The following is a 26184-nucleotide window of genomic DNA, read 5'->3' as shown; positions in this document are numbered from 1 at the left end:
TGCAACTGTCAATCAATCAGCTGCGAGTCGATGTACGTTGTAATTGTTTCAAGCAAGACAAGCAGACGAAACGTGTATTTACAACAGAATTTAAATAACGCTCCTAACTTATGGCTAATTGCATGCAATAAAATGTGCAGGTAATGCAATAGAGAAACTGTTGCTGTGTAGTGCGCGTGTATTTCCGAAGCCATATGTACAGGTAATAACCGGTAATAAGCGACTCTGTGAAAATCATCTATTATTGTTACTTTGTTGCTTGTAGAAAGTGAGCGCTGATGAATGCGCAGGCGTACGGCATACCTATACCTATAAACAAGTTACAGGTATACACTCGACGTAACGTACGTCATATGCCGGCTGCCATGCCCTTACACATGAAATTCCTCCTCTATTCACGCACACGCGCAGTCGGTTGTAATGAAATAAATGAAATTTACGCGTCAATTTTCCATTGAATCTTTCCGCGAGCTTATGAAAATTTTTGTATAGAAACCTGACAGGTAGACATCGTCGTTCGTACGCGCAGGCTTGATCCCTTATCTCGGTGAAAACTATCAAAAACTCATTAGGCTGGATAACCGACGGTTAATTATATTCCTCGCATGTACGATGTGTCGGGATATTGGAAAATACGAAAATATATTTTCGAAACTCAGGTGAATTTCTAACAAGTTTATTCTGGGAAAGTATTTCGACACCGCGGCTATTCTCCGCGGTTCTATGGCTGCAGTCACGCCGAGTATAGGTGTACGTGTGCTTGTACGCTTATATTATACAGCTCGCGTGTAAAAACGCAACGCGATTAAGCGACAAATCTTACTTTTCAACGTATTAATATTACGTCTACATTTATATTATGTATTATATGCAATCATACGCCGCGGTGTAATAACGCGTACAATTTTTATGAATCATGCATCATCGCGCGTATAGTCGTTATATTATAACTGTTTTTTTTTTAATGCCCGATTCGGAGAGGAAAAAAAAGAAGGTTTTTCTTTCCTCAAATCCCTCCCGGTGAGCGGCCTCAAGTGCACAATAACCGAAAACCCGATGTTATCATCATCGCCTCGTATAAACGCGCTAGGTAACGACGAACCGGTAAATTGCTCGTTTAACAAGAGTCGTGAACTCTAGTGCTTGTAGAAATTCGTCAAGAAAATATTTGTTTACCTCGCTCGGCGCGTACGTTATGTCTATACCCAACTCTTGGAGGAGTAGAATAAAAGAAGAAGAAAAAAAAAAGATAAAAAAAAAAAAACAAGAAAAGGAAAATGAAGAAACAAAAACGAGGAATCGCTCATAAATTAAACAGCGTTGAGCGGAGATCAACGCACGGCCGATGATTTATTTAAACATGTCGTTCTAACGCTCAATATTCATGTGCGTATACATTAACATGTGTTGCGTACGTTTACGTACAAAATTCGTTCGACGCGAAGATAAACGTCGAAGAATTTTGACTGCGGGTTCGCATTCCCTTCGCTGCCGTGCCTTTTTTTTTTTTTTTTTTGCAAGAATTCTCCGACCGGAAGTTACCACCCAAAGTATAAGAAAAAAAAAAAAAAAAAAAAGGTAAACTCTTTTCGTTTTGCTCCGCCATATTTATATTCCTCTACTCTTTCGCTTCTTATTAGTTTTAATTTTATTTCTCCCGAGTCCCGCTGCCGCTGCTGCATTCTCTCCAACCCGCGGTTGCTGGCAAATTTATGCGTTCGTGCAAGCCTCCGAGGCACCTGCAGATGTCGGCCTATACCCCCCGGCACTTATGTACATTTAGCTTTCCATGTATTTATGCATGAGACTGCCGGTCGTCGGACGCCTGTGTCCGTGAGGGCGTGGGCCTCCGTTACCGATTCCGATATACCTACGGCTGCCCGCCCTGGGACTATAATGTCGCAGATCTGTGTTATCTTGCACACACGGAAATTCTACGAAGATTTTAGGTCGTCGTGAACGGTCGGGTGGAGACGGTTTTTCAACATCGCGTGATCGAAAAATCGGCCGATCTAACTGCACGTACGAATGTACGTACGTTAATACACTTCGAAACGGAGTATCGTGCTTTTATTTGGGTCGAACATCTTTTTATCAGGTCCCCTTTACGTGGAAAAATAACGAAGTTGTCGGTGATCGCGGGAAAAACTTGTCCCAATCGGCAACACTCGATTGTGTTATTTTAATCAAGATTCGTTGCCGAGCTTCTTCTTCACCTTTGTTCGACTCACAACTATGTGATCTGAAACAGCAATAATGTTATACATCTAAACACTCTTGTTGTTCGTCCGAGAGAGCGGAATGATCGTGACTTTATGAAATCATCGATTTACCGCTAGCGAGAATGATTACAAGCATGTAGACCGATCAGCGATCTACCGATCCCACTGCCTAACTGTATACTCGATCATCGATCTTCGGTTTTACACAATGATCATCGTGCTATTTTGTCCGTCAGCTGCTGCGTCGTGCACAAGCTTCGCTGGTCCAATGAGCCCTTGCGCTGATAATAGAACTGGATAATTGGGGTGCAATCGACACGATTTGAGTTACGTGTAGTTTCAAATTTCCAGAATTCCCGATTGCCATGGATTTATTTCACGAAAAGAAACATGCCAGATCATCTCAATTGCCTTAACCTTGTTTCGGTTCGGAATCTCTGCGTAAGAGTTTCGCGAGGATCGATCATCTCGTTTATCGGAAACAAAACCGTCGATTCCGAGAATTCTTAGAATTTCGTACCCCACGGCGTCTCCGATATCGAAGTACAAGCACTCTTCATCCCTTGAGGCCAACGTCCAGAGATTCGAATGCGACGTCCGACTCGATCGCAGGCAAATAGAGAATCCGGTTTTCCCGGGGCGCGATATCGCCGATAACCAATCGTCCAGGAACCGGTGTAAACGCGCCTAAGACACGTCGTTATGGATGTCAGGTTGGCGTCCAGGGCTCGTAGTCGGCGGATGGAAAGAGCCGAAGAGAGCGCGACGTCGCGTCGGGAGACATTCATCCGCGATCGGTAGGATCGGCGGGGACAACGGCCTCCATTCTCAATCTAAGATCGGACAATATCCTTGTGCGTGCGTGCGGCGGCGGTAAACACTTGGGGAGAGAGAGAGAGAGAGAGAGGGGGAGAGGGAGAGGGAGAGGGAGAGGCAGAGAGATCGTTAGATCCCGATACAGACGACGCTTTTGGTTTATGTCAACCCCGGTTCCATATTTCCCGCATTGTCCGGCATTAGCTGGCCGCGTGTCCGACGTAGAAATAAAAAATCCCCTGATGCAACGGCGTAAATATCGGTTTGCAATATACTCCGATAAAGCATAGGTATCTCCGCATATTCATGCATGCTGCACGTACGAGTACGAATACCTCGACACGGCGTCGCTCGAACCCCGAGCTCGGCACGCATACCTTTTGTGATATATTCCGATATGTACCGAGAATTGTATCGATCTGTACATCGATCTATATCAAAGCGTGTATCCGTATAGCTGCGCCGTCGCATCGACCTCCGGAGATCGTATACACGTGTTTGACGATAAAAAAAAAGAAAATTCTCTTATCCAACTAACGTATGGTTCCGACACAACGCACACGCCCCCCACCCCTCATATGTATATATAATATTATAGACAACACCGAGTAGTGCACAAATCATACCGCAACATGCGCTCTACGTTGCATTTAACATTATTGTAAGAACCTGCATAGCGGATTATATAGCCGCGCGATATTCACGTCAGACTTTTATCTCGTTGGCAGGAATCGTCGATGCTAACGGTGATGGTCAAAATGTCGAATCTTCGATGAAAACTCCGTCGATCGGAATCTTATGAACCCTGGCTTTTGAATCTCATCGTCAATCATAATTATTCGCAACTCAAATCACTGAAATTCAAAAGCGGCGTCAAAGTAATTCTGATGAAAAATACTTGGAAACGGGTACAGCTGTGGAGTGATCTTTGCGCGAAGAGTGCAGCAATTGAACCTGATGCTGAGCCTGCCAGGCAGCACTCGATGTATCTCCCGATCTATCTACAATCCTCAACACATCAATGTTCTTCGACATCAGCGTTATATATGTGATTTATACACGCACACACACACACATATATATATATGCACCGGTATTATAAATGATAGAAGTAAGGAGAGGTTTTATAAGCAGAGAGGCGACCCCCCGCCCGCAGGCCTTATTAAGGTAAACTCGTTCGTGAAGGAGGGCATTGTTTCGCTTCGCCGTGGGTCCGCGGTAGGACCCAAAAGATACCTTGTTATTACCCAGGCACTTCACCTACACACCGACGTTATTATATCCAGCTGCGGTTCTGCCGGCGCATTTTCACCGTCAAAAAGCTCCGCCTCGAACTTTGGACGAATGTACCGATACCGTGCAGCCTTGTATGCGCGTCGTCTGCGGTTTTGCCGCTCATCTTGATCTCCGTCAGTGCGTAGGTATTATCGCACACCTTTCCTTGCCAATCGACGACGGACTCGGCCGAATAATTCGATACCAATATGTAGAAAGTCCGCTGTACTCTCGTTGCGTTGATCAATCGCTACCACGTGTCGCATGTATTCGCACTCGTTCATTCATTCGGTGATCAGCCCGTGTGCAATCAGAGATTAATCCCCATTCGCTTGGAAATAAAACAATTTCCAATAATTTTCCAACGTGCTAGGCGAGTTTAAGCGACTTGTGGGTTCAATAGCAGCACGGGAAATTGCTAGAAATCAATGTAAATGAGCGAAAATCATCCGGAGGAATGAAAAATTACTGGAAATCAATGAGAATCACCCGATGAATTGGGAGTCAACGAGTGTTTACACGATAAGACAGAATTCAATAAAACTTGAACGAGTTCAAATCATTTGTCGTCTGCCGCGACATTCACAACGGCTTTCATCTTTTCCGTAGTGTGTAATTTTAAACGATCACTTGTTATTTCATCTTGTTCTTTAAGGTTCCCTTGATTTACAACTCGATTATCAACTGGCAAATTTACGACTCCGTTGAGTGAATATCGCCCATCGCAGATATTGGTTCATTATTTTCGATATCATCTCGACGAGTAGTCTCGGCTCGACGGTTGTCATCCAGGACAATTTCCTCCTCCAGCGATGATTTTAACGGACAATTACCGGGGAATATTGAGCGACGTGTAAATCTCCTTGCGACCGCACATTACGTGCAACCAAAGTGCATGCAACGCGGCTGCACGGAGTTCATGCACTCCGTATGCAAGTGAGGCGTACGACCGAGTATGATGTATGACCGAGGGTTGTACTCGCATCCGAAGTTGTTATCTATTGCATCTGAATTTATGAGAAAGGTCTCTGTGCCTGCTATTCTTAAGGATAAATATCGAAGAGGAATATCGCGGCCTGCGAGCAAAAGTTCATGGTTGTTCAGCACTTAATCTTTCAAATCATAAAACCGTCGCTATTTTTATATCTCCTCATATCTTCCACCACCGCTTTTATTTCGATAATTATCGTCTACCCTTTGGTTTCGACTCGCCGATCGCGCACGCGCGATGCAATTACAAATTCCGTACACATCTATAATGATAATAATAATACGAATATCAAGCTCATCACAGCGTCGTCGTCATTCGTCCTCCTCATCAGACAATGGCGATATTTGAAACCCGTGTAGGTATATCGATAATATTATACAAGCATTATACCGAGACTTTTTTCGTCTCTTTTTGCGGCGGTTTTTTTTTTTGTATATCTTTTTTACTCCATCATTGGCATGTTATCCCGTTGCTGGTAACCGTTAAAGATCATGCGCACCTCGATCAGCTTCTCACGAGAGACTGTAACGACCTGTGCAAGAGTCGGCTTGATAATCGTACGAGATGTGTATAAGAAAGAGGAAATAAGAAAAAGAAAGAGAAACGTTTTTCTTGCTATAAGGCGGGATAATTTGCTCGTCAGTTCTCGCGAATCTCCGGGCGATACTCGATGCAAGAAGACTTTTCATTATACATGTACCTACAACGCGTCGTGCGTCCGTCTCTGCACGTAATTCAGCAATAACGTTTAACCGTAAGTGTACAAAACACATTCATACCAGCGAATAAACGACGTCCGTATACGTACAACGTAAATTTCGACCATTCTCGCTGTAATGCGTTGTATGTTACGCGATATAAATCGGTTGTAACTTGTCTCGAAACGAAAGAATTTTATTCACGTCTAATGGTTATTATACTAGCGTAAACGCTAGGCTTTGGATAATAAATTGGTATCTCTTGTATACGTTACACAGAATAAGAGATATCTCCTCCGATCCTCCTAATAAATAACCTCAAAGTTAAACCATATACGCGCCGCTGTAACACACGGGATATAATATCCCATGTTGCATGTTATACCTGTACGTCTAATGTATTATTGATCATGTTACTTCGATACATCTCGCGCCACCACGACGTCTGTAATCACGTGTGTGTACCGTTAGTAATTAATTCATTGGCTTTATTGTGTCGGTACGCGTTGATCGTTCTCCGTTCTCCGTTCACCGTTCACGCGAAACCTGTTCACCGTTTCGCGGGGTTTTCGACTCGCACCCCGCAAAGTTTACCCCCGACGTTTGCTTCGTCGGCCGCCGATGCACGCCGGCGGAATATTGCATAACGCCGGGATGCCGGGTTAACAAAACCCACAACGCCGGCCTTTCCCCCCCCCATCCCCCTCCCACCACCGCCGCCCCTCTTGTCCCGTTTCCACACGTCTCCAGGGCTCCTCCAGCTTCTCTCCAATTCTTCGTGTGTGGACCGCGGCGGGCCGTTGATCAACCACACGCCGCGAGTCCCGTTACATCGAGACGTTCCGGCAAAGGCTCGACGCCCCTCGGGCCCCGGAGCGATCGGCGGTGGGCCCGAGTTTTTAAATTCAAAATTCTTCACTCGGACCCGCCTTTTTCCATCCGCCAAGGTGGACAAAATTTTCTCCCCAGGGATTCGATTCTCGCGGTTACGAGGAGGGCTGCCGCCCAGGAAACGAGAGGAGAGACAGCTGATATAGGGCCCCGTTATCGAGGAGAAAACTTCGTCTTGAATGACTGCGGTCCCGATGGCTCAGTCCCGTATGTCTGCGTCGTAAAGCTGTCCGTCTCTCCCCGGCTTCTCTTTGTACTTTATTTTTCCTCCTCAGCTTCTTCGGCTTGCAGATATTCCGGCATGCGTAACCAGCGGCACCTTCGAGTTATCGAGCGGACCCTGTTGTTCCGTATTTCGGAACATGCGATCTTTATTCGACGAATAACATCTCAACAACAATCCTAAGAGTTAACACCTTAACAATTCAGTGTACAATAATTATAGCGACTCTTCGGAACGATTTTCGGACTTGAAAAAGACCTATTTGAAAATTATTCGGATCCCGAAGCTGTCGCCAATTTCTTAAAATGTTGCGACAAATCTTTATGTTTTTCAATATTGTGCTGTAAAACAGTATATCCGTTACGTTTTGTTTTGAGAAATGATGACATTGTACTACTTGAACGATCTATAGCCAATTACTTTTATATAAAGTCAGGGACGCCTGTGACTTATTTTATTTTATTTTTCTTCTTCTTTGGTAGATATTGTACAATTATGTGAATTCCAGAAATTTTTCTTCACCAATTTGTCTGCACAGCAACGGCCAAATTTTTTCCTCCTCCACGCAGCGTGGTCCAAGCTTTAATTACTCGGTGATCACTTCCACTTGCGGATAAATTTATCTTTCATGGCCGAAATTGATGAAAAAAAAAAAATTACACGACACCACATTGACCCATTTACGAGCCAGCGACGTCTATGAAGCTCGTAGACAAGCTTTAGCACTTTCACGGCGTACTTACAGCGACAAGTCGAGACGCCGTTGAAAATGCAACCGCAGACGCACCCACAGGATGCGTGTACGTGTATATAGCTGCAACAATCAAGGGCGAAAGGTGTCGAGGAAAGCGAACAAGTATACAGCAGTACGACTTGAAACAAAAATCCGGAAGGAAAGATGAAACAACGAGGATCGTTGACCAGCAAATATTCTCCCCTACAGGTGTAAAACGACAAGGGTGCTGCGTTGCGTTACGTTGCGTTGCGTCGCATTGCGTTGGTTACCGTTGGGTGGTGCTCGATGTGCCCGGTGGACGGTCGGCTGGAATGTCGTTTAGCTACTTCCCGCTCCCACCATCCGCATCCTCTCCTCGGTTCTTCCCTTCGTCTCCCTCTATATATTCTCATCTCGCTCCCCCTCAGCGTCCCGACCAAACTTTATCCTCTTTCTCCCTCTTTCTTCCTCCTTGTGAAACTTATTCGATCTCAACGCATGCCTCTGCCTATATCTATACACTCGCGCGCCCCTTGCAGTTGCGATTTGCGCCGCAAGCCTCGCCAAAATTTATGTCCCTGAAATTTTGATACGTGAAGATTGGTCGAAAAGTCTGTGATAATGAGATTTTGAACAGTAAATGAACCTTGGTTGGGATAAACTGTTTGAAAGCACGAATTAATTATATTGCGAACTTGAGACTGAATGTAATACTGACTCATATTCGTTTATTATAGAAACGCAGAATGAGGGGGAATTTGAGTTTTCGATTAGTCGTGATTTATAGAAACTTTTGCATATTGTTGTACACGCGAAAATTAAAGTCTTCGGTATTTATGGCGTTCATTGACGAGCTTTTTGTATTTCACGTCAGTTTAGACGTTCTTACCGATCAATATTCACGAGAAATTGCATCAAAGTTCTGTGAAATCATTTGTCGACACTGCGACGGTCGTGTAAAATAACCTAAAGTGTAGATTTGACGACGAGAATCGAAATTGAAATCACCGAAATATATACACCAAAATATGCCTTCGGATTTACGAAGATTTTTTAAGTTTCTCGGCTGCGGCGAAAAGTGCGTTGGAGGTAATAATTAGCGGGTGAGATTATAATTCGTGAAATTTCTGTCCCCCCAGATCAGAGATTGATTTAGAAATTGAGAGAGTAGCGAACGAATCGCGTGTGACCAACTATCGAGAACTAGTCTAAAATCGAGTTAATCAAGCTCTGACTTATTGAGGTGACGACGTGTAACTCCGTTTGACAGGTTCCAGTCCGGTGGATTAGATCGATAAGGATCGGTGTCCCGCGTTTACCAAAGATTTCGATCTGCGCGTGAGGAACTCGGCCGATCGCCGAAGAGCCGGAGCGGCGATTTCTCAACGAAGGATCGGGGGGCCTGTGAGTCGATAAATTTTGACTCGCGTTCCGATATTACTAATTGCAAGAGGGAAACAGGCGCCGCGGATTGTCGCTCCGAATAGATATGTGCTAACGGCACGATTCGCAGACCTCCCGTTTGCGAAAAAGAGCAAAAGTGTTTCGCTCATCCCGAAGCAGCAGTCGTAGAATCGGCGGCGGAGCAGCGTGAGCACCGATATTCGAGCAACGAGATGAAGAAACAGGTTTTAAAAGTTGGCCACTTCACCGGCGACTCTGGCTGCAAGTTCAGTTTTTGCCATCCGCGATACACCCGATAGGTGCAGAATGTACGGAGTTACGGGCAAGCAAGCAGACGTTCAAATCGTTCTTCGATCCGATTCAGCTCGCCTGCCGATCATCCGCACTTCTTTTCCTCTCTTCCATTCTATTATTGTCATACTTTAGGTGCGCACATTTTATCCATCCTTCGCGCAACTTTCTCGCGGGGAGAAATCTCAATTATTTTTTAGCCCCGCATCTAATTGCCGCCATTTTTGTCGCGCCAATAGAAGCCGCGCATTCTCCTCTCCAGCCCTATCAGTCACTCGAGTCGCGGGCCGTCGTCATCGATCCACGTTTTTAACTTCCTACGTGAATCAAAGCCGATCTGCGAGGCGGTGCACGTGCATCGGACGTCCTTTTTATCTCTTACCGATAAAATATGTGTCAGACTCGGATGAAAGGAAGCTGCGCGATTCTGAGGATTCGTACTAGCGCCGGAGTTTGACGCACGAGGAAACTAGACCAGGGATTTAATTGCTTTTCATCTTGTTTTCTCCGTCTCGATGTTAACCGCGCCACGTGCGTCCGAGTCGATAACTGCCCTCAGGAATACGTTGAATGGTTATTTATTTATTCAACTTTTTTTCATATTTCTTTGCCTTCGCATCAACTAGAGAAAGGTGCATAGATCTTCTGTGATTTGAACGGGCCGCCAGAGATAACGATCATCATCGCGTCATTCAAGCCTCTCCCGGTATTTTTTTCTATCCCTCTTTCGTTTCTTCTTCTTTTTCTTCTTCTCCTCCATCTTCAAACATTCGCGCGATCGTGTCTTGAATGTTTTACCGTCTAACACTGTCTTTACTATACTTTCGTGCCGTCTCTCAAATTACCCGTTCAATCGATCACGCGTGCGTGGAAACGTACGTTGGTACAGTGACTCACGGGGCTGATTTTTACTCCGGTAATACGTCGCCGGCTCTCCTGATTCTCTTCCATTCCTTATAAAGTTCGAGAATATCTTGGCAATTTTTCCACCATAGACCGAATGACACTTGTAAAAGCGTGACTCACCGCGGAATCCATAATCATAAAAACTCACGTGGTAATTCGTGAGAGAGTTACGGCTTCGAATGTAAATTTTTATAACCGACAAACGGAAGTTTGAAGTAGAGAAATATAAAATATAATAAAATATAAAAGAAAAAAACGTGCCGCAGCTCGACACGCGAAGAAAATTATCTATTCCTGAACCGTCGGTTTTATTAATTGTAAAAATTATCCACCCGCCTGAAAGGTATGCGCGGCGCTTTGAGGAAGCGTATATTTGAATTTCAAACTATGACTGGAATTCTTATTTCTTCCCGAATACTACGGCGCTGCATTAACCTCTACGACGAATATTCAAATCGTTTGATATAGTGATATATGAAATCCCATCGATTCCCTATTATGCATATCTATTTATCGATTTGCTTATGCAAAAATTCATCGCCGCTGCGAGGCGAGTGTATCGGAATTATGATGAACCGTGTATAACGCGCGTAAATAATCCCGTATAATACCAAAGACGGTATAACGACTGGGTCTTTCTATTTTGAGTATTATTTTTTTGGTAGAAAAATCACGTATCGGCGTGATGAAAACTAATGACACTCGCATCGATGCATATTAATGACATAAATAATCAGCCTCACAGACAAGGAAAAGAATCTCGCTACTAAGGAATTTCCGCATGACGTAATTCCCGATGATCCTCCGAAACGTATATTAATCCAATCTATTCGTACGCGCAAGATCTATGAACGAGTGTCTCCAGCGGTGTCTTTATAACACTCCTTCACAGCGTATCCAAAATTTCTGATGGGATCGAGGTTGCGTTAATTTTACGAAGAGTCGATTTCTCATTCGGTTAAAAAAACAAAAAACCAATAAATAAAGAAAAATAAAGAAAAGAAAATTAAATGCAAAGTAGGAAAAATTCCCCGCGGCTATCTCGTCGAGTTTCAGGGCGTATTAACCCCGGGAGCGAGCATCGATAGCCGGCACCGCTGAACTGAATTCCTCAATAATTGCTCGCCGCCACGCCTCTCGCCCCCATATGTTAATAACAAAGCGACCCCGAAGGCGAAGGGGGTAGAGCCGGGAACCCGGGATTCCAGAAGCGGCGTCAAGCGGAAGCTGCGACTCCGGGCGTCGTCACGCGAGTCGACTCAACAGGTCGTACCTAACAGGTTTTTGACAGACGCCGGCGTCTTTTCAGCCCGGGCAACTAGCCGCAGGTCCGAGAGGTCGCCCCCCGCTCTTCGTCGTTCGCTTATTCCTTTTCGTCCTTATCCGCGACTTCTCGCTTTCGAGAATCAGCGGAGGTACCGTTTATCCGGGAATATTCACTTTTCAATCGTTAGAGAAACATCACCCTGTTTTACGATTGTTGCTTCAGTTTTTGAAATCCAATTAACGTCGTAGATACGTAACGAAATACAGGCTGATACATCGGAACTGAAATATTGTCGAAGAACCAAAAACTGACGAGTGATTCAAAACCAGTGGATACTTTTTCTAAAATATTTTGACTAACTTGAGAAACTCGGTGAGTTGGGTCTGCTTAGAGATCCCGGTAAAGCTTCGATTGATTAATCATTCCGAACGGGGGTATAAAATATTACTATACGAATCTTAATATAAACACAGATTACTCGAAGGATTAGCATAAGATTATACACAGTGGTCAGTGGTTGATTCGTCTGGGGATAGGAATTGTATGATACTTTCACGGTAATAAGAAACAAATGAATAATGAATCCGATTATTAGTGATTGGTTAGTAAATTTTTATTTTCACCGCACGGTAAGTAATTCCACGATGAAATTAGTTGGAATAAATCGAACCAATTCTCAAACACTCTCCGAAGATACTCCGCACTTAGTTTGTTTCACCTGATTTCTAAACGAGGTTTATACGCCAGGCTTGCGTGTAACGATCACCGCTGTCTCGGTGGATAATTACGATTGTGATTCATCGCGCCTACAGCTTGTAACCACTTCCGTTGAAATGACAAATCGACTTCTAGATTTTTGCTCGCGGTCCGCTCTGCTTGTACACTCGCGGGTCAAGCGAAACACGGCTCAGCGGAGCGGACGAACTACGGCTATTTTTAATACACCGCCGGTAATGCGAGACGATAAATCTCACCTGTCCTGGCCGTATATTTGCATATCGAAATAATTTTCGTAAGAAATAGAACCACGGTGATATTTATTCGGTCCGATGTCGCCGTAACCCCCGGTCATCTGTTATTACACATACATATATACACCCGAAACTACACGCACGCACGCTGTTTCTCTGCCACGAATCGTCATCGAGTAGTGATGCAGGTGACTTTTGGAAACACGAGTTTCAAACCGTCTCTCCGAAATAAAATGAGCGTCATTGACTTTCCAATTGATTTATCAACAAATTTCGACTATCAATTTTTCGAGACCTTTCTGCTTTAGCTAAAATCGATCCAAGCACGCGTCGTATTTAATAAAGCGAGCCAGTCGGAGGAAGAGGCGGTTAATCGGTAGCTCGAAAACTACAGCAGATTAATTTCAGGAGTTGATAATCCCTGAGGGAACCAGCCGCAAGCTGGCAAGTTTCACGGAAGCTGCCCGACGCTCCGCAACGCCCCCTTTAAATCTCAGGACGTAAGGAGCTTCCTCACCGTCGAGTTGCCAGACGGTAGCTCGCCTCTCGTTCGGAACGTGTGCATGGGGCCCTTTGGATATCTCGTAGGTCGGGTTCAGTCGTGGCCTTAGGGGTCAACCGCGTTGGGCCCCGTCGGACATTTGTCATTCCGAAGATGACGCCGTTTCATTCAAGAACGATGCTCTCCGGATATCGTCCATTATACCGATTGTGAGATCGTCATTCGTACTGCCATAGATGCCACCTTGCACCGATGTATCATGTTACGTATAAGAGCGTATAACATGCTGCACGTACGTACGTTTGACCCGTTGTGAACCGCGCTCTTGTGCCACGCGTCGTTTCGATATCGCGATTGGAACTCGTAATAATTCTCGACATTTTTCTACAAGATCTTCGAAAATTGTGTCATCTCGGAATAGCTGATGCAAACAAGTTCAGTTTTGGTTGGAAAGTGCCCGCGATAATTATTATCACGGGGGGAGAATTGTAAACCCATTTTTCATATATTGTAAATCGACGGTGCAACGTCATCTCTAGAAAACAATAAATTTTTATCGAAATTCGTTTATAAATTATCGTGCGCTTTGCGAAGCATCATTTCAGTTATGACCACGCGGACGATCCGTTGTTGGGCTTGTATGTTAATACTAACATTTTCGAACAAGGGATTTTAATGGCACGTAGTTTATACGCTTCACGGGGGACTCTATATCTTTGACGAAACACCATCGGCGGTTGTGTATATGACCGATTCAATGGGCGTGTGCCCATTTCGTGTATAGGAACTCACCGAGGACCGCGAGCTGGCTCCTCTTCAATTCTCTCGCCAGCGCTGAGTGATTTGCAAACGCAAGTTTCTCACGGCTGTAATATAATAACCCTGTCATAGGTTTAACATTGCGTATGCATCGGGCGTAGGAATACACAAGTGTTGTTATTATCCCGGCATGGGAAAGGAAGATAAAAATTGACGATATTGAATCGAAAATTAGATACCGCGCGCCAAAAATGATGCTTAGTTTATTTTTTCACCGCTTTTCTTCATATAGTTAGATCGAATGGGGTAAAGTAGACGGTCGAATAACGATTATGAATACCGTGGAAGAGAAAAAAAGAAGAAAGAATTCGTGAAATTACGTTTCACCTTTCGCGGCGTTTGGTATACATATATGTGTATATGCGTAACGAGACGAAGTGAATCGAGTGTAATTAAGGTTGTATTAATTACGAGACAATCAAGAGACGATTGAGATCTCCGTTCGCCCTTCAGGCGGACTTCGGACCGGGTGATACATCGAATCACAAAACGGACCGCGAACGAATTAGAAACGAATGATTTATCCTCGTTGGTCACGAAACGGCCATCCGTCTTTATTCGTACCTACATACAACGAAACTCCGTTAATTACTCATTAAGATTCGAGGCATCGATTGCTCTGACATCTCCAAATCGGACGTCTATCAGTGATTGGTAATGACTGGGCCGCACCGCTCCGCGGGCCAATCATCCAAGGCGTGGCATAATAGGTTTGATTTTCGTACCAGCGATTACCATTTTTGGCCGGCTATAACCCGTTACCAAATTCGATTTGAATATCGAATTAGCCGGCAGCACGCCGTCCGTTTCGCGTCAGGACTCCACCTGGCACGATCCCGCCCTCATCCTTCGATATCCTTCCGATTATCCCTCGCGCGAATTCCATCGCTAATTCATCCACAGTAGATATACCTATATTAGATAGACGCAAATTATCGCTTCGGATGATGATTCAATCCCAGCAATAACGCGCATAATGGACGCGAATCGCGGCTTACATGGTACGTAGAAAATTTGACAGTCATTCGAGCTCGACTTTCTAATCGTTCCAGTTTCGTCGGATCAAAATATAATATCGTTCCGCACACACGTGCAGTCTGCCTACCGCGTTATAAGGTTCAGACACGCTTGCGCGTTTACTCCCGTTTGTATCTCAAGATACGCGAGGCATCCACATGCGTACAATGTAACTCCACGTTGCATCGCGCGGCATCCGGCTTTCCCATCGCCGTGTCTGAATTTTGAGTTATACCTTCATAACTTGAAACAACCAGCTAACGGACAGAAACTAAACGCTGCAGCCCGGTCGTATATCGATCCGCCCAAAGTTTCCTCACGAACATCAATCCAGCCAGATTACACAGTCGTTAGTGGTATTGGAAAAAAAAAAGTTAAATACCGGCCGTGTATCTTATCGATCTCCGTTCACCTTTCAATATCGAAAAATGACACGCGGACGTAATTATCCAAACGCCGTGTACTTCTACGTTTCAAAAGTGGCCCGCCAATCCGCGCAATTGGACATTTTTGCCGTTCGAATCGGTTAGTGTAAAGTTTTGAAGTATATGAGAATGTCTTGCGAAGAATCTCCTCGAACCGTCGCCTTTTGCGATTACGTGTCTGCCGATTGGTTCGATGAAGTGCAATCGTCGGGTGGATCAGGAATCCGACAAGTTGATGACCGATCGTGTCGACTGCAATGTGGTGCACAAATGCCTGCGGGTTGACAAGTAGATTGAACCGATTTAGAGAGGCTGGGGGGGAAATCGCTTCGTTTATTTGGTCATCAGCAGCGCGGTGACGACGATTTGCTCCCGTTTCTAATCTCTTTCCCGGCAGTTGTCAGCCACTTAGAGCGAGCTTAGAACGCGTTGCAAAACCACACAGTGGACCAGAGACTCCGTTGTAGGCGTGGCCCTCGAGATTGGCGTAAAATATATTACGACCGCCCATGTATGTAAATGTGGATTTACACGAGCGAGTTGTACGCGCGTGTGTATACGTATGCATATTTATTTCCCGGCGTAGGAACCGCGCATTTGCATATTTCAACCGTTTTCAGTTTGCACGTGACTATAATGATTTTTGTCAGAAGTGAAAATGCACGAAGCTGCATAGGCGCGAGGGAGAGCGGAAGAATTAAGGTGCGTTTGCCCACCTGTGCTCACCCAGCTCTACGCGCTGCACGCCCGACTAATTTTATAATCCATTCGTTTTGTGGGCAAGCGACGTACGCCCAGCGCGAGCAGCTCGTCCGTTGTTCTTATATTTTATCCAAACACATATCCGGGGAGTTTTGTGTGCTCGTCTGTTAGCTTACATTAACGTTATTTAACACCGCGCAGCATCCTCGGTTTTCCCACGTACATTCACCGTGTATAAAAATTATGCGCGAGCCGTATTGTAATATCACTCGATGTTGGTTCGAATCGTTCGATCCCAAGGCGGCGGAGACACTGCGTGACGAACCGCGTGACGAGGTGTAAGCAAGGAGAGCCCGGAACGGCGTATAAACAAATCTGGGAATAAATTAAAGTAAAGACTTAAGTCTTCGATGTCGCCTTTCTTTCCTAACGATTTCTCGGCCGCGGAATCATAAATTTCTAAAATTTACACGTCAGCATATGCATTCACGCCCGCTCCATTAGCCCAACCGTCGCGGGTGCAACGCTGTATTCTTAATTATCATTTTCTAACACCTTTGCTTTTAGGACTTCTCGCTATTTGGACAATTTCGCGGAAAGAATTCTGGACGATCCTGGCCCGCAAAGCAAACGATACTTCGCACTTACTCTCTTCTTTTCGTTATTGTAATTACTCGATTGTAGAAAGTCTGCAGGAGAATCGGTGTCTCGGTGATTTATTGCAGTGCACACAAAAGTCAAAAACAACTCTCCTCGAATATAATTAAAACCAGCTGAAGTCCATCTGCGAAAGATATCCAACGTTGATTGAAAAATACCCATTTTCAATGTATGCGTTACATGTGTGGTAATTCATCAATCCTGACCAAGTTCCAGCAGCGTCAAATCGCACGTGAAAGAAATTTTCGATAACTGCTCGTAGAACATTAACCGAATGTAAATTTTTTCGAAAAAGAAACTGCGCAAGAGAAACGCTTTTTAATTCAAACCGACTTTTGTTCTTCCATAAAAATATTTGCTCGTGATCTCTGACGAATGATGATTCCCGAGAAATCAATTATACTTGAGCACCGCGTTACTACAGCGATTCGTTAAGTTCATCGCAAAATTATGCGGAAGGCGATACCTGAATTATCGATCAACAGCGCGGTGCAACGTTAGCTGCGCTTTTAAAACGAGAAGCGCACTTGATTTCGCCATCGCCTGTGGCTGACTACACACTAGGCTTGTACTACTGAGGTCTTTGTCAATGCTTCGATTTGGCTCGCGTATCTAACTGCTCTGGTTATATTTCGGCAGTCAATGGGAGGTCATTCCTCTAGTTAACAATGAGCAAACGCGTCACGCGTATAGCGGTTGTAAATATACACTTGAACTGAATCGACACGTTAACAGTAGTATAAGCGTTGTTCAGTCAGCCCCGCAGCTCTTAGCCCGCGGTCCAGAATTACGAGTGAAACGATCAGCGCCTAATTTACATCGAATAAACACGCGTTGTATAATCTTACGTCTACTTCCGTACTCGGAATTCGTTTTCTGATCGATATTGAATTTCGGTGTTTTCATCGTCGTTGGCCACAGAGTGCCGATAAGCAAAAGCTTTTGTTCATTGATCGGAAAGAAGGGAAGAATCCGATAATTATCGTCTCCTCAAATCTGAATCCTTGTATTAGAAGTCTAACGTAAGATCGATGAGGAATTTTGATTCATGATGTGACGAATAGAAGCACGTCGAAGTGGACGGCGTGTGAAAAGAAACCGCGCGCTCTGATTAGATAAACATTCTATATCTATAAAATATAATAGTGGGTTCGCATTATCTATGCAAATAAAAATGTATTCGAATCAAATATCTTCTTTTTTTTTACCTCTAGATGTATAATCTAACGGTTTCTTAAGATAAAATCGAAACGGATGTTTTTTTATTTTTATTTTTCCGAATAGCTACTCCAATTATGACGCTCGCCCCGCGTAACGGGATCCTCTCATCGCCACACGTGGGCATGTATTCGTATCACATCTAACAGGGCCTGGAAAAAAAAAATCGATATTGCTTCTTTGACCTCCCAATCCGCAAGTCCGGTGAGCGTAGCCTGAGCTGAGATGAAAATGTTCGGTCAAGTTATGCGTTATTAAACCGCTGCAGCTATTTTCACATTGGAGAAAATTCTTCGATAAACTTTTTAGGAAAAGAATCACCGCGAAGAAGCTAAACGGAAAGGGGAATTTATTAGAAGAACAGTTCTGAAGCTACGGACTTTTGAACGGGAAAATCTGTTGAAATATTCTATCGTTGTTGGTATAAAGATTTATAAGGGTTTAATGCTACTCCACAAAAAGGTGGTCTCATATTCGACTACAATATTACTGTAAACGAAGTACCGCGCATAAAACTTAGCCTATACTTAGATATATCGTGAAATAAGCTAATTGTAGTGAAGAATGGAAAAAGAATAGAGAGAATGAAGAGAAAGTAATAAAGTCCTGTTTTTTCACAAGTATATCTGTACAAGCTGGGTTTATGTAAATCAAGAAGTGCGTACTGCATGAGTCAGTGACACAATTGTAAAGAATTGTTGGAACTACAAGGCCTTCGAAGAATTGCAATCGAGTCGTCCTGGTCGGCGTTTCTGCCGGACCATGACCTGGTCGTCGTGCATATTATTGTCTAGAATCGAGATCATCGATTAGTCGCAGAATGAAAATTCGAACTCAAGAACATAAGCGATCTTCGTCCCTTAAAAGAAGAAAAAAAGAAAAAAAAAAAACAGATTCGTGCATTGCATATCTTCCTATAGATAAATCTGATATGGGAGGGAGGTGTTGTTGTGTGAATTTGTACGGAAGGAACAATGGAAAGATAATGGAACCCAAACAGTCGTAGAATAACAATTCATGCGAGTGTGAAAGTGTTTCATGGAACAATTAACGTGCGGTTTTACCAATTTCAACGAAAACTTCACCAGTTTGTGGGGCTGGGGTTTACATTGAAACGAAGTGACGAAAGCAACGTGAAATAGGTTGGATATACCGTTTTTGGCCACTTAAGTACATTTGCAGCCATACAACTGATTACACATATAAGTGAAAGTGAACAGGTTACAAATGGTACAAAAATTTCCGACGATTACAATTTGTGTAAAATTTGATTCCGCAACTATAACCGAGACGTACCTATCTACTAAACAGTTGTGTCAAATGTTTGTCGTTGTAGGACACATACAACTTCGACGACTATCCGGATAGTCGCACAGATTTACAGCAGTCAGAAACAATTTTGAAACGTCTGATAAGCGTGGGTGTAAAAAAACAGTGCCACTGCGGCGAATCTCAGAGATCGACTTTCGGCATCGGGAGCTTCCGCAGCTCCTGAGCTGAATAGAATGTGAGGAAAAATACGAATCGACGATTCCGAAGATCGGAGGAGGAATCCCGCGTGTGCGTGTAGAGATTTGAACCCATATTCATCGGGGCATAGGATAAATACTTGCGAGCCCCCCTCCTTCTGCCCCCATCAGTTTCCTCCTCCCCCACCCCCGTTTGTCCGGAGGTTCGCGCGCCGACGGGGTATCGCGTGGCCGAAGGGGCGTCCCCTCGTCGTTGGAAGTGGCGACAAAGTCGGTGGTGGGGCTGGCGGCCACGTGGTGGAGAGTACCCTCGGGCAGGATTTCGGCCCGTTCGAGTTTACGCCGCATATACCGTACGAGAACGGCGCGCATCGGTGTTCTATAGTCAGTAGTAGTAGCTCCTAGCAAGAGCACCTGGCAACACGTCGCCGTCGTCGTCGTCGTCGTCGTCGTCGCCGTCGTCCTCCGTTTGTCGTTTTCCATCCGCCGACCGAGGTCGCGCTCGGTTCATTCGCAGTCGGGCGAAGAGAGACCACCCTGGAGCGATCAGCTGTTCGATCGGTTACGATCGCCGAAACCGGCCCTGCAGGGTAGAAGACGGAGGCACGCACACCTCGAGCCGCCGACGGTTCGGGGATTCGGAGGAACAAAAAAGAGGAGGATAAAAGAAGAAAAAAAAAAACAAAAAAAGAACGACGAAAAGAGATAAACGATACGGCTCTGACCGTCGCCTGTCTTCCGCCTGAAACTGCGCTCCGTCTCTAGTCTTCCGGTTGCTTTATACCCGATGCATTTTTTATCGGCAAATTTTTTTTCTCTCTTTATATCATGATATCGCAACATTTCGCACGTGATTATTCTTCTAGTCGATCTTTTCGGGACTGAGACTGATTTGGAAGTCTACTACGGCCTGCGACGTACAGATGCTGGATACCTCCTCGTTTTCTCACGAGACAAAGCTTTCTTGTTGTCGCCAAAATATGCACGTTCAATTTTGCCAAGCTACGGCACTGACGTAATCGCCGAAAACGCAACGGATGACAGGAGTCGACAGCGATAATTGGAAGCTCGCGTTTGAGTGATCTACCAGGTGGAGGATTATCCGTAAACAAAAGCTCCTTCGAGGACGTTACTCGAACCGTTTTGAGTAGAAATATTCAGTCCTTTATGGTGCTTTCGGGTTTTAACCAAGCGATAGTAATCGTTAATTGAAGATTTTGTGATGTGCGTGTCTCCGAAGTGTGTTTGGTGAGAGTTTTTGTGACAAAGTTGGAGGGTGATCAGAGTGTCGTGTTCTTCGAGGAGGTGGCCAGAGAGGCCTCCTCGATTCAAACCGGCAAACTGGAGGTCCTTGGGGTATTTCCGCCGCGGTCAGAGGCGCCGATCGCCGACAAACTGGCCCTCTGTTACGCCCCTCATGTCGACATGACCACCGTCATCGAGGTTGAGGTACAAAACTATACACGAATCTTTCACAGAGTCATTTTCTTTATTCCACTTCTCAGATAACACGAAACTGTTACATTCTTGCTTCGAGCTTCTGAAAATATTCATTATCTAGTCGTGATGCAATACAATCCGTCATCTCTGTAAGCGTAATTTGATGGTTCCTGTGACGACGAATACAATTATTTTGAGACTAAACTCCAAAGGTGGCCGTACAAAACCAGCTCGTGGGCTATTATTCGTGCTCGTTACGTTTCTCCGTGTGTTTCAATGTGATACTTGAATCGGTAAATATTCTGATGTGTAACTTCAATTCTGTATCATGTCAAACAGATGAATTATAACAAAAAATTCGATTCGTATGTGCTTTTTCGTATTAAAAATGAAAGAAAAATAGTATGAAACTTATTAAACCGCCAGACACCAAATACCCCATGGTCCGTTTTTCTACAGTAGGTATAGCTTACAGTTTCCCCCGTTTAGGATACTTGTCAGCGTGGAATTGACGCCGTGTAACCCACGGGGTAACCGAACCGCGCTCTGAACCTTGAATGGAGAATCGAGTTCCAAGAAAATGTTCAATATTCTATCGTCTTAGTGTAGGGCAGCGACAGTATCTGCGGCCTCTCCCTGTACGTGCAGCACCTTATACCTGTACGCGATTGAAGAAGAAAATCGTAAATAGCTTAAGGAACTCGAAGCGGAGGCTGTCGTCTCTGTGTCCATGCTATACAGGGACATTGTCGACCAAACAAACTTTAAGGCCTGTCTAATAAAATCGCTGATCTATTCGAAGGATTATATGCAGTATGTTGCATTCTGAAAAGCTGTGGTCAAGTCAACGATGAAATCCTGACGAGGAAGTCGCTTTTATTTTCAGTTTTTTCTCGCAATTTTTCCTTGCGTAGGCGTATTTTATCATCTGTTAGAATTACGGATACGTACAGGACCAGTGGAGATTTACGGTCGGTTCTCTTTTTCACTGGATGATAATTTTTCAGATCTCAATTTTCGTACAGTTTTTTCACGTAACGTATTTTATCAACTTGAGAGAGAAAATAACAAAGCAAAACTGGCTATTACGTATTTAGTGGAATTGGAAAAATATGCAAGAATTCAAGGAAGTACGAAACATCAGATTACAAGGCAATTTTTGATCAGAGTAGTTTATTACCTTGGTAATTCGATAGGTAGTAAATTGAAAACTTGAGTATAGATGAGAATCCTGCCATTAAGTGAAAATCGTTATGACAAACACCAGTACATTAGAACGAGACTATAGTTTCGGAACTTGGAACCTATCGAGGTATCTTACTTTCTCTGTATCTAACCGAACAATTTATTGCCGTTACGTATTTTAAAGGCAGGAGTGTCTATTCGTACAGGTGTAAAAATATTTGTAGAGAAAAAAGAGGAGGAGCTGATATCGGAGAAGAAAAAATACAGAACCTAGAAAAAACAGAAAAGAACGAAAAAGTTGGGTAATCCGCTCGCACCGTTCATCAGATTCATGTATCGTTACCTTCGGATAAACAGTGATTCGAGTCGTCGTTTACTTTCGGTTCAAGTGCTTTGTATATACATATAGGTTTACGTATACGTGAGTATATTCCGTGATTTCACAATAGCAAAAGTGCGTCCATATATCTATAGCAGCGATTTCCAAACTTTCGAAACGGAAAATTTTGTCACGATGTAACCCGTAAGTCCACTAGTCGCCTTAACGCTGAAAACCACCCTGCTAATTGAACGACGCATTCCATAATAGCCAGCAATCTAATCCTATCTCTCCAAGTATATAGTCAACTGCATTCTGTAACTGGTGAAAATTTCACTGTTCATTCGGTGTCGCGAGCATTGTGGTCACGTCAAAGGAAATGAAAAGTTTCAGAATGAATTTATGAAAGGTTGACGCAGGGAAAAAAAAAAGAAAGAAAATCAGATAAGGAACTTGTGAAAAGAACCGTATCCATCTACGCCTGCAGAGTAAACAAATGTATTTTTCAAAATTTTTGACATTATTTCATATCGTCAACATATTTTTTTATGTCAGGCGCTGCGTGTTTTCATGTATTTTTCAATAACGCAGAACCGTCTCTCGGAAACTTTACGACCGGATAGAATCGAAAGAATTAGGAAAATAGAAATAGTTCAGGAATGACAGTGCAAGGTAATTCTTCGACAAATGGGAAAAACCGCATAGTCAGTCACACCGGAGGTGATTGTTTTTCGAGGACACTCGATATTGATGGTACTTTTGAAAACCACTCTCCATTTAATTGGTTATCAGAAATCAAGAATTCACAATCATTCTCGAAATAATTGCGACATGACCGAACGCAAGCCCTACGTCTGCCTTTTCCATGCTGTAGAAATGCTTGCGCAACTTTTGTAGAAGTTGTCTCCGCGACCTAGGTATTCGTTATCGATTAATTAACAACCGCAACAGCATTAACTTCGGCACGAATTTCCTTAGGCATTACACGGCGCACGGTTCCGTAAAATGGGGCAAAAGTCATGCCCGGATTCACGTATCTCTCCGAGACGTTTCAGTCGTGACATTAGCGAACCATGAAACGAGGCAGTCGGAGACAAAGCGATCGTTTGCTTCTCGGGAGTTGCGAGACTCGGAATAAGATATCGCGAGTTATCCGGCGAGACACGCGTAAAGTACCTTAACGTCAGTATAAAGCTCGCTCTGCAGGTTAAAACTTACACATGAGAACTGTACGAAGGGGTTAAAAGAAGCCTGCATGCGTGGCTTGCGACGTTGGATTCGAGTCGGGTCGCCGAAAGATGGAATCGACGGATAGCCGTTCAGGGGTTGTCGCATGTCGGGAGTCCGTGGCGGCGGCGTAAACGTCGTCAGATTTTATCACGGTTCAGTAACGGCTTAACGCATGGCCGGGTGTAAGGTACCCTGCATACGCACGGCGTCGATGAAGTGGCTTCGTAGAGCCTCGAATGCACGCTCGGCTGCATTATCGCCTCTGGGTTAAGCAGGACCGAGACGTCTCTTTCGATACCTGCAGCCTGCAGTGCTCTGTACTCCGCGAGCTTATCAGCTATACATCCATCTAACAAACACCCGAGATGGTCAGATTCGCAGATTAGAAGCTCCGGTTATCTTAGACAAGTCCATTGTCTTCTTCTCGCCGATCGGCGATCTCGCTCCAGGGAGGTATAAATTGTTTCCCATACGTCGTTTTACCGTCCACTTATCTAGTTTCTTTGACTTCATCTTCCAAAGAGATGCTGCTGCAATCATTTACCCACTTGAATTCCGATCATGTACCGTAGAATGCTACTTTGGGGTTTGGATCATCTTGACAAGCTTACGCGTTTGAAGTTTGAGTTTGATACCTGTAACGTTGCAACACAGTTGTCACCACGACGCCGCACCCTTGTCTTTTGAATGCAACGCTGGGTGTGTACACAACACCGCATGTATGATGTGGATTACGTAACGGGTTGATTAATTCTCAAACCGGGTAATATTCTCTGGAATTCATTCCACGGCGCGAATCATATTCTCGTACGAAGCCCTCGTAAAATTATCATTTTTCTCAGTACCGCTTGAATATTATAATACTCTGCATATCAAGTATGCATAACGTCCACGTGGCACGGTCGAGAAAAACAGGTCAGCTTTGTTTGTAAGTTGCACGAGAAACGACGAAAAATGATTGGAGACAGCTCAAAACCTGACCCGGGGGGTCCTGACAGCAAGATATTGGAGATTCAAACAAACTCGGTACTCAATCGGTTCTCGAAATTATATGAAACACTTTATTCGTTACAAAACTCTGTCGCATACGGACGACGAATGAGAAATTGAAATATTTTTATGAATTTGAATTCATCTCATTGCTTCGTCGCGATCACAAACGTATTGAATCCATTTGATGATCGCACTACAAATTCTTCCTCACGATGCCGAAAATTTCCTTGTGACTGGCTATTGGTGGATAACTTCAGGCTAACAACGATTTTATCAAACGACAACAGCAATGATTTATTGTTAGCTAGAATGGTAACGTTATCAGTTCTTGAATTATCTACATAATTCAGTTACGTTTTACGACCGGAGTGCTGCCAGTGTGGTGCTGAAAAAGGAATGAAAATCGTTTTATAACGAGGCATTTGAATAAGTTTAGCATAGACGAGAGTTCACGTCATCCTTTGATTGATTTTACGTCCATTAGATCGTTCAAGCGGCCAGTATAATATTCATTAATCTATTCCGAACACAAGTTTGAAAACTAATAAATTTCAAATAATAAAGGTAGAATTTCTTCGAAAAGTTATCTCACGGTAAAATATATTCCACCGTTCTGTGAAATATGAAAAGTTCTCCGTCTCTCTGTCCAAGCCAAGAACTCACCGGCATAACTTTCAAAAAATGACGCGCACTTGTCCGAGGAACAATGTAGGTAGGTGCACATCGGACTCAAAACAGTCAGAATCATCGAGCGTTCGAGCCGTGGCGTGTATATATATACGATTCCGTCGGTTGGAGCCGACCGGTTCGACTAGCGGTACTTGACTGAAGACCAATTAAAAGATTTCGTCGACAGTTTAGATCGGCGGGGTCTTTTTCTTCCTCGCAGGTTCCTGGCCTCTTCCTGTCCGAGTAGTTCGTCTTTCATCCTCCTCTCTCGACTCGGCCGCGCTCGCCGACTTTCTCCGGGGAGACACGTGAAACCCGCGAATTAACGAACGGACGGGAATTCCACTGGTTTTTCGCTAATCACCGGGGCACCGCGTTCCCGCGATCTCGCCGCAGGCCCGAAGCGCGCGATTTATGAATGATTCGATATCGGGTCCTGCCTGCCTGCCTGCCCTGGAGTCCCCGAGCCACTCGGCCGCCTTCCTGCATCACTTCATCACTCGTAATAACATCTTATACAGTCTTATCTCGAGCGGAAGGATTCTCTGTGTGTCTCTACGCCAGGCTGCAATCTCACGATCGGTGCACCGTCTTAGGGGTCACACCAGAGTCGGCTGCAATGGCTCCCTTACAGCTGATACGGTAAATCGATATTTGCATAGTTCATACTTCACTCCCAGGCAGCGCTCGACCGACCCCCGGGCTATCCTCGAGATTTCAATGCCCTAGGGTGTCCCTTCCACTCTGACGTATACATATCGTGCGCGCTCGACCTCGGTGTCCGTAATTATATGCATTTAGTGTGCATAAATAATGCATTCTCAGCTCGAACCCTGCGATTACCACATCCGAATGGAGTGTTAAAC

At 44.4% G+C, this 26184-nt stretch overlaps 1 protein-coding gene across 8 annotated transcripts in view; it reads left to right on the top strand.

Moving 5' to 3' along the window:
* TfAP-2 (transcription factor AP-2) overlaps positions 1-26184 on the top strand; it is a 205845-nt gene that overhangs the window by 127925 nt on the left and 51736 nt on the right. Inside the window, exon 1 of one of the 8 annotated variants that reach the window (XM_046619047.2) lies at positions 19895-20931. The exons of the other annotated variants lie outside the window; for them this stretch is intronic. Within the exon in view, the coding sequence (XP_046475003.1) occupies positions 20908-20931 (24 nt within the window). The 5' untranslated portion in view covers positions 19895-20907. Of the gene's footprint in view, positions 1-19894; positions 20932-26184 lie in introns of those variants that run through there. 8 annotated transcript variants of the gene reach the window in all.

Source organism: Neodiprion pinetum, chromosome 3 (genome assembly GCF_021155775.2).
Source record: "Neodiprion pinetum isolate iyNeoPine1 chromosome 3, iyNeoPine1.2, whole genome shotgun sequence".
Taxonomy (NCBI): Eukaryota; Metazoa; Arthropoda; class Insecta; order Hymenoptera; family Diprionidae; genus Neodiprion; species Neodiprion pinetum.
This window is presented reverse-complemented; position numbering and strand designations above follow the sequence as displayed.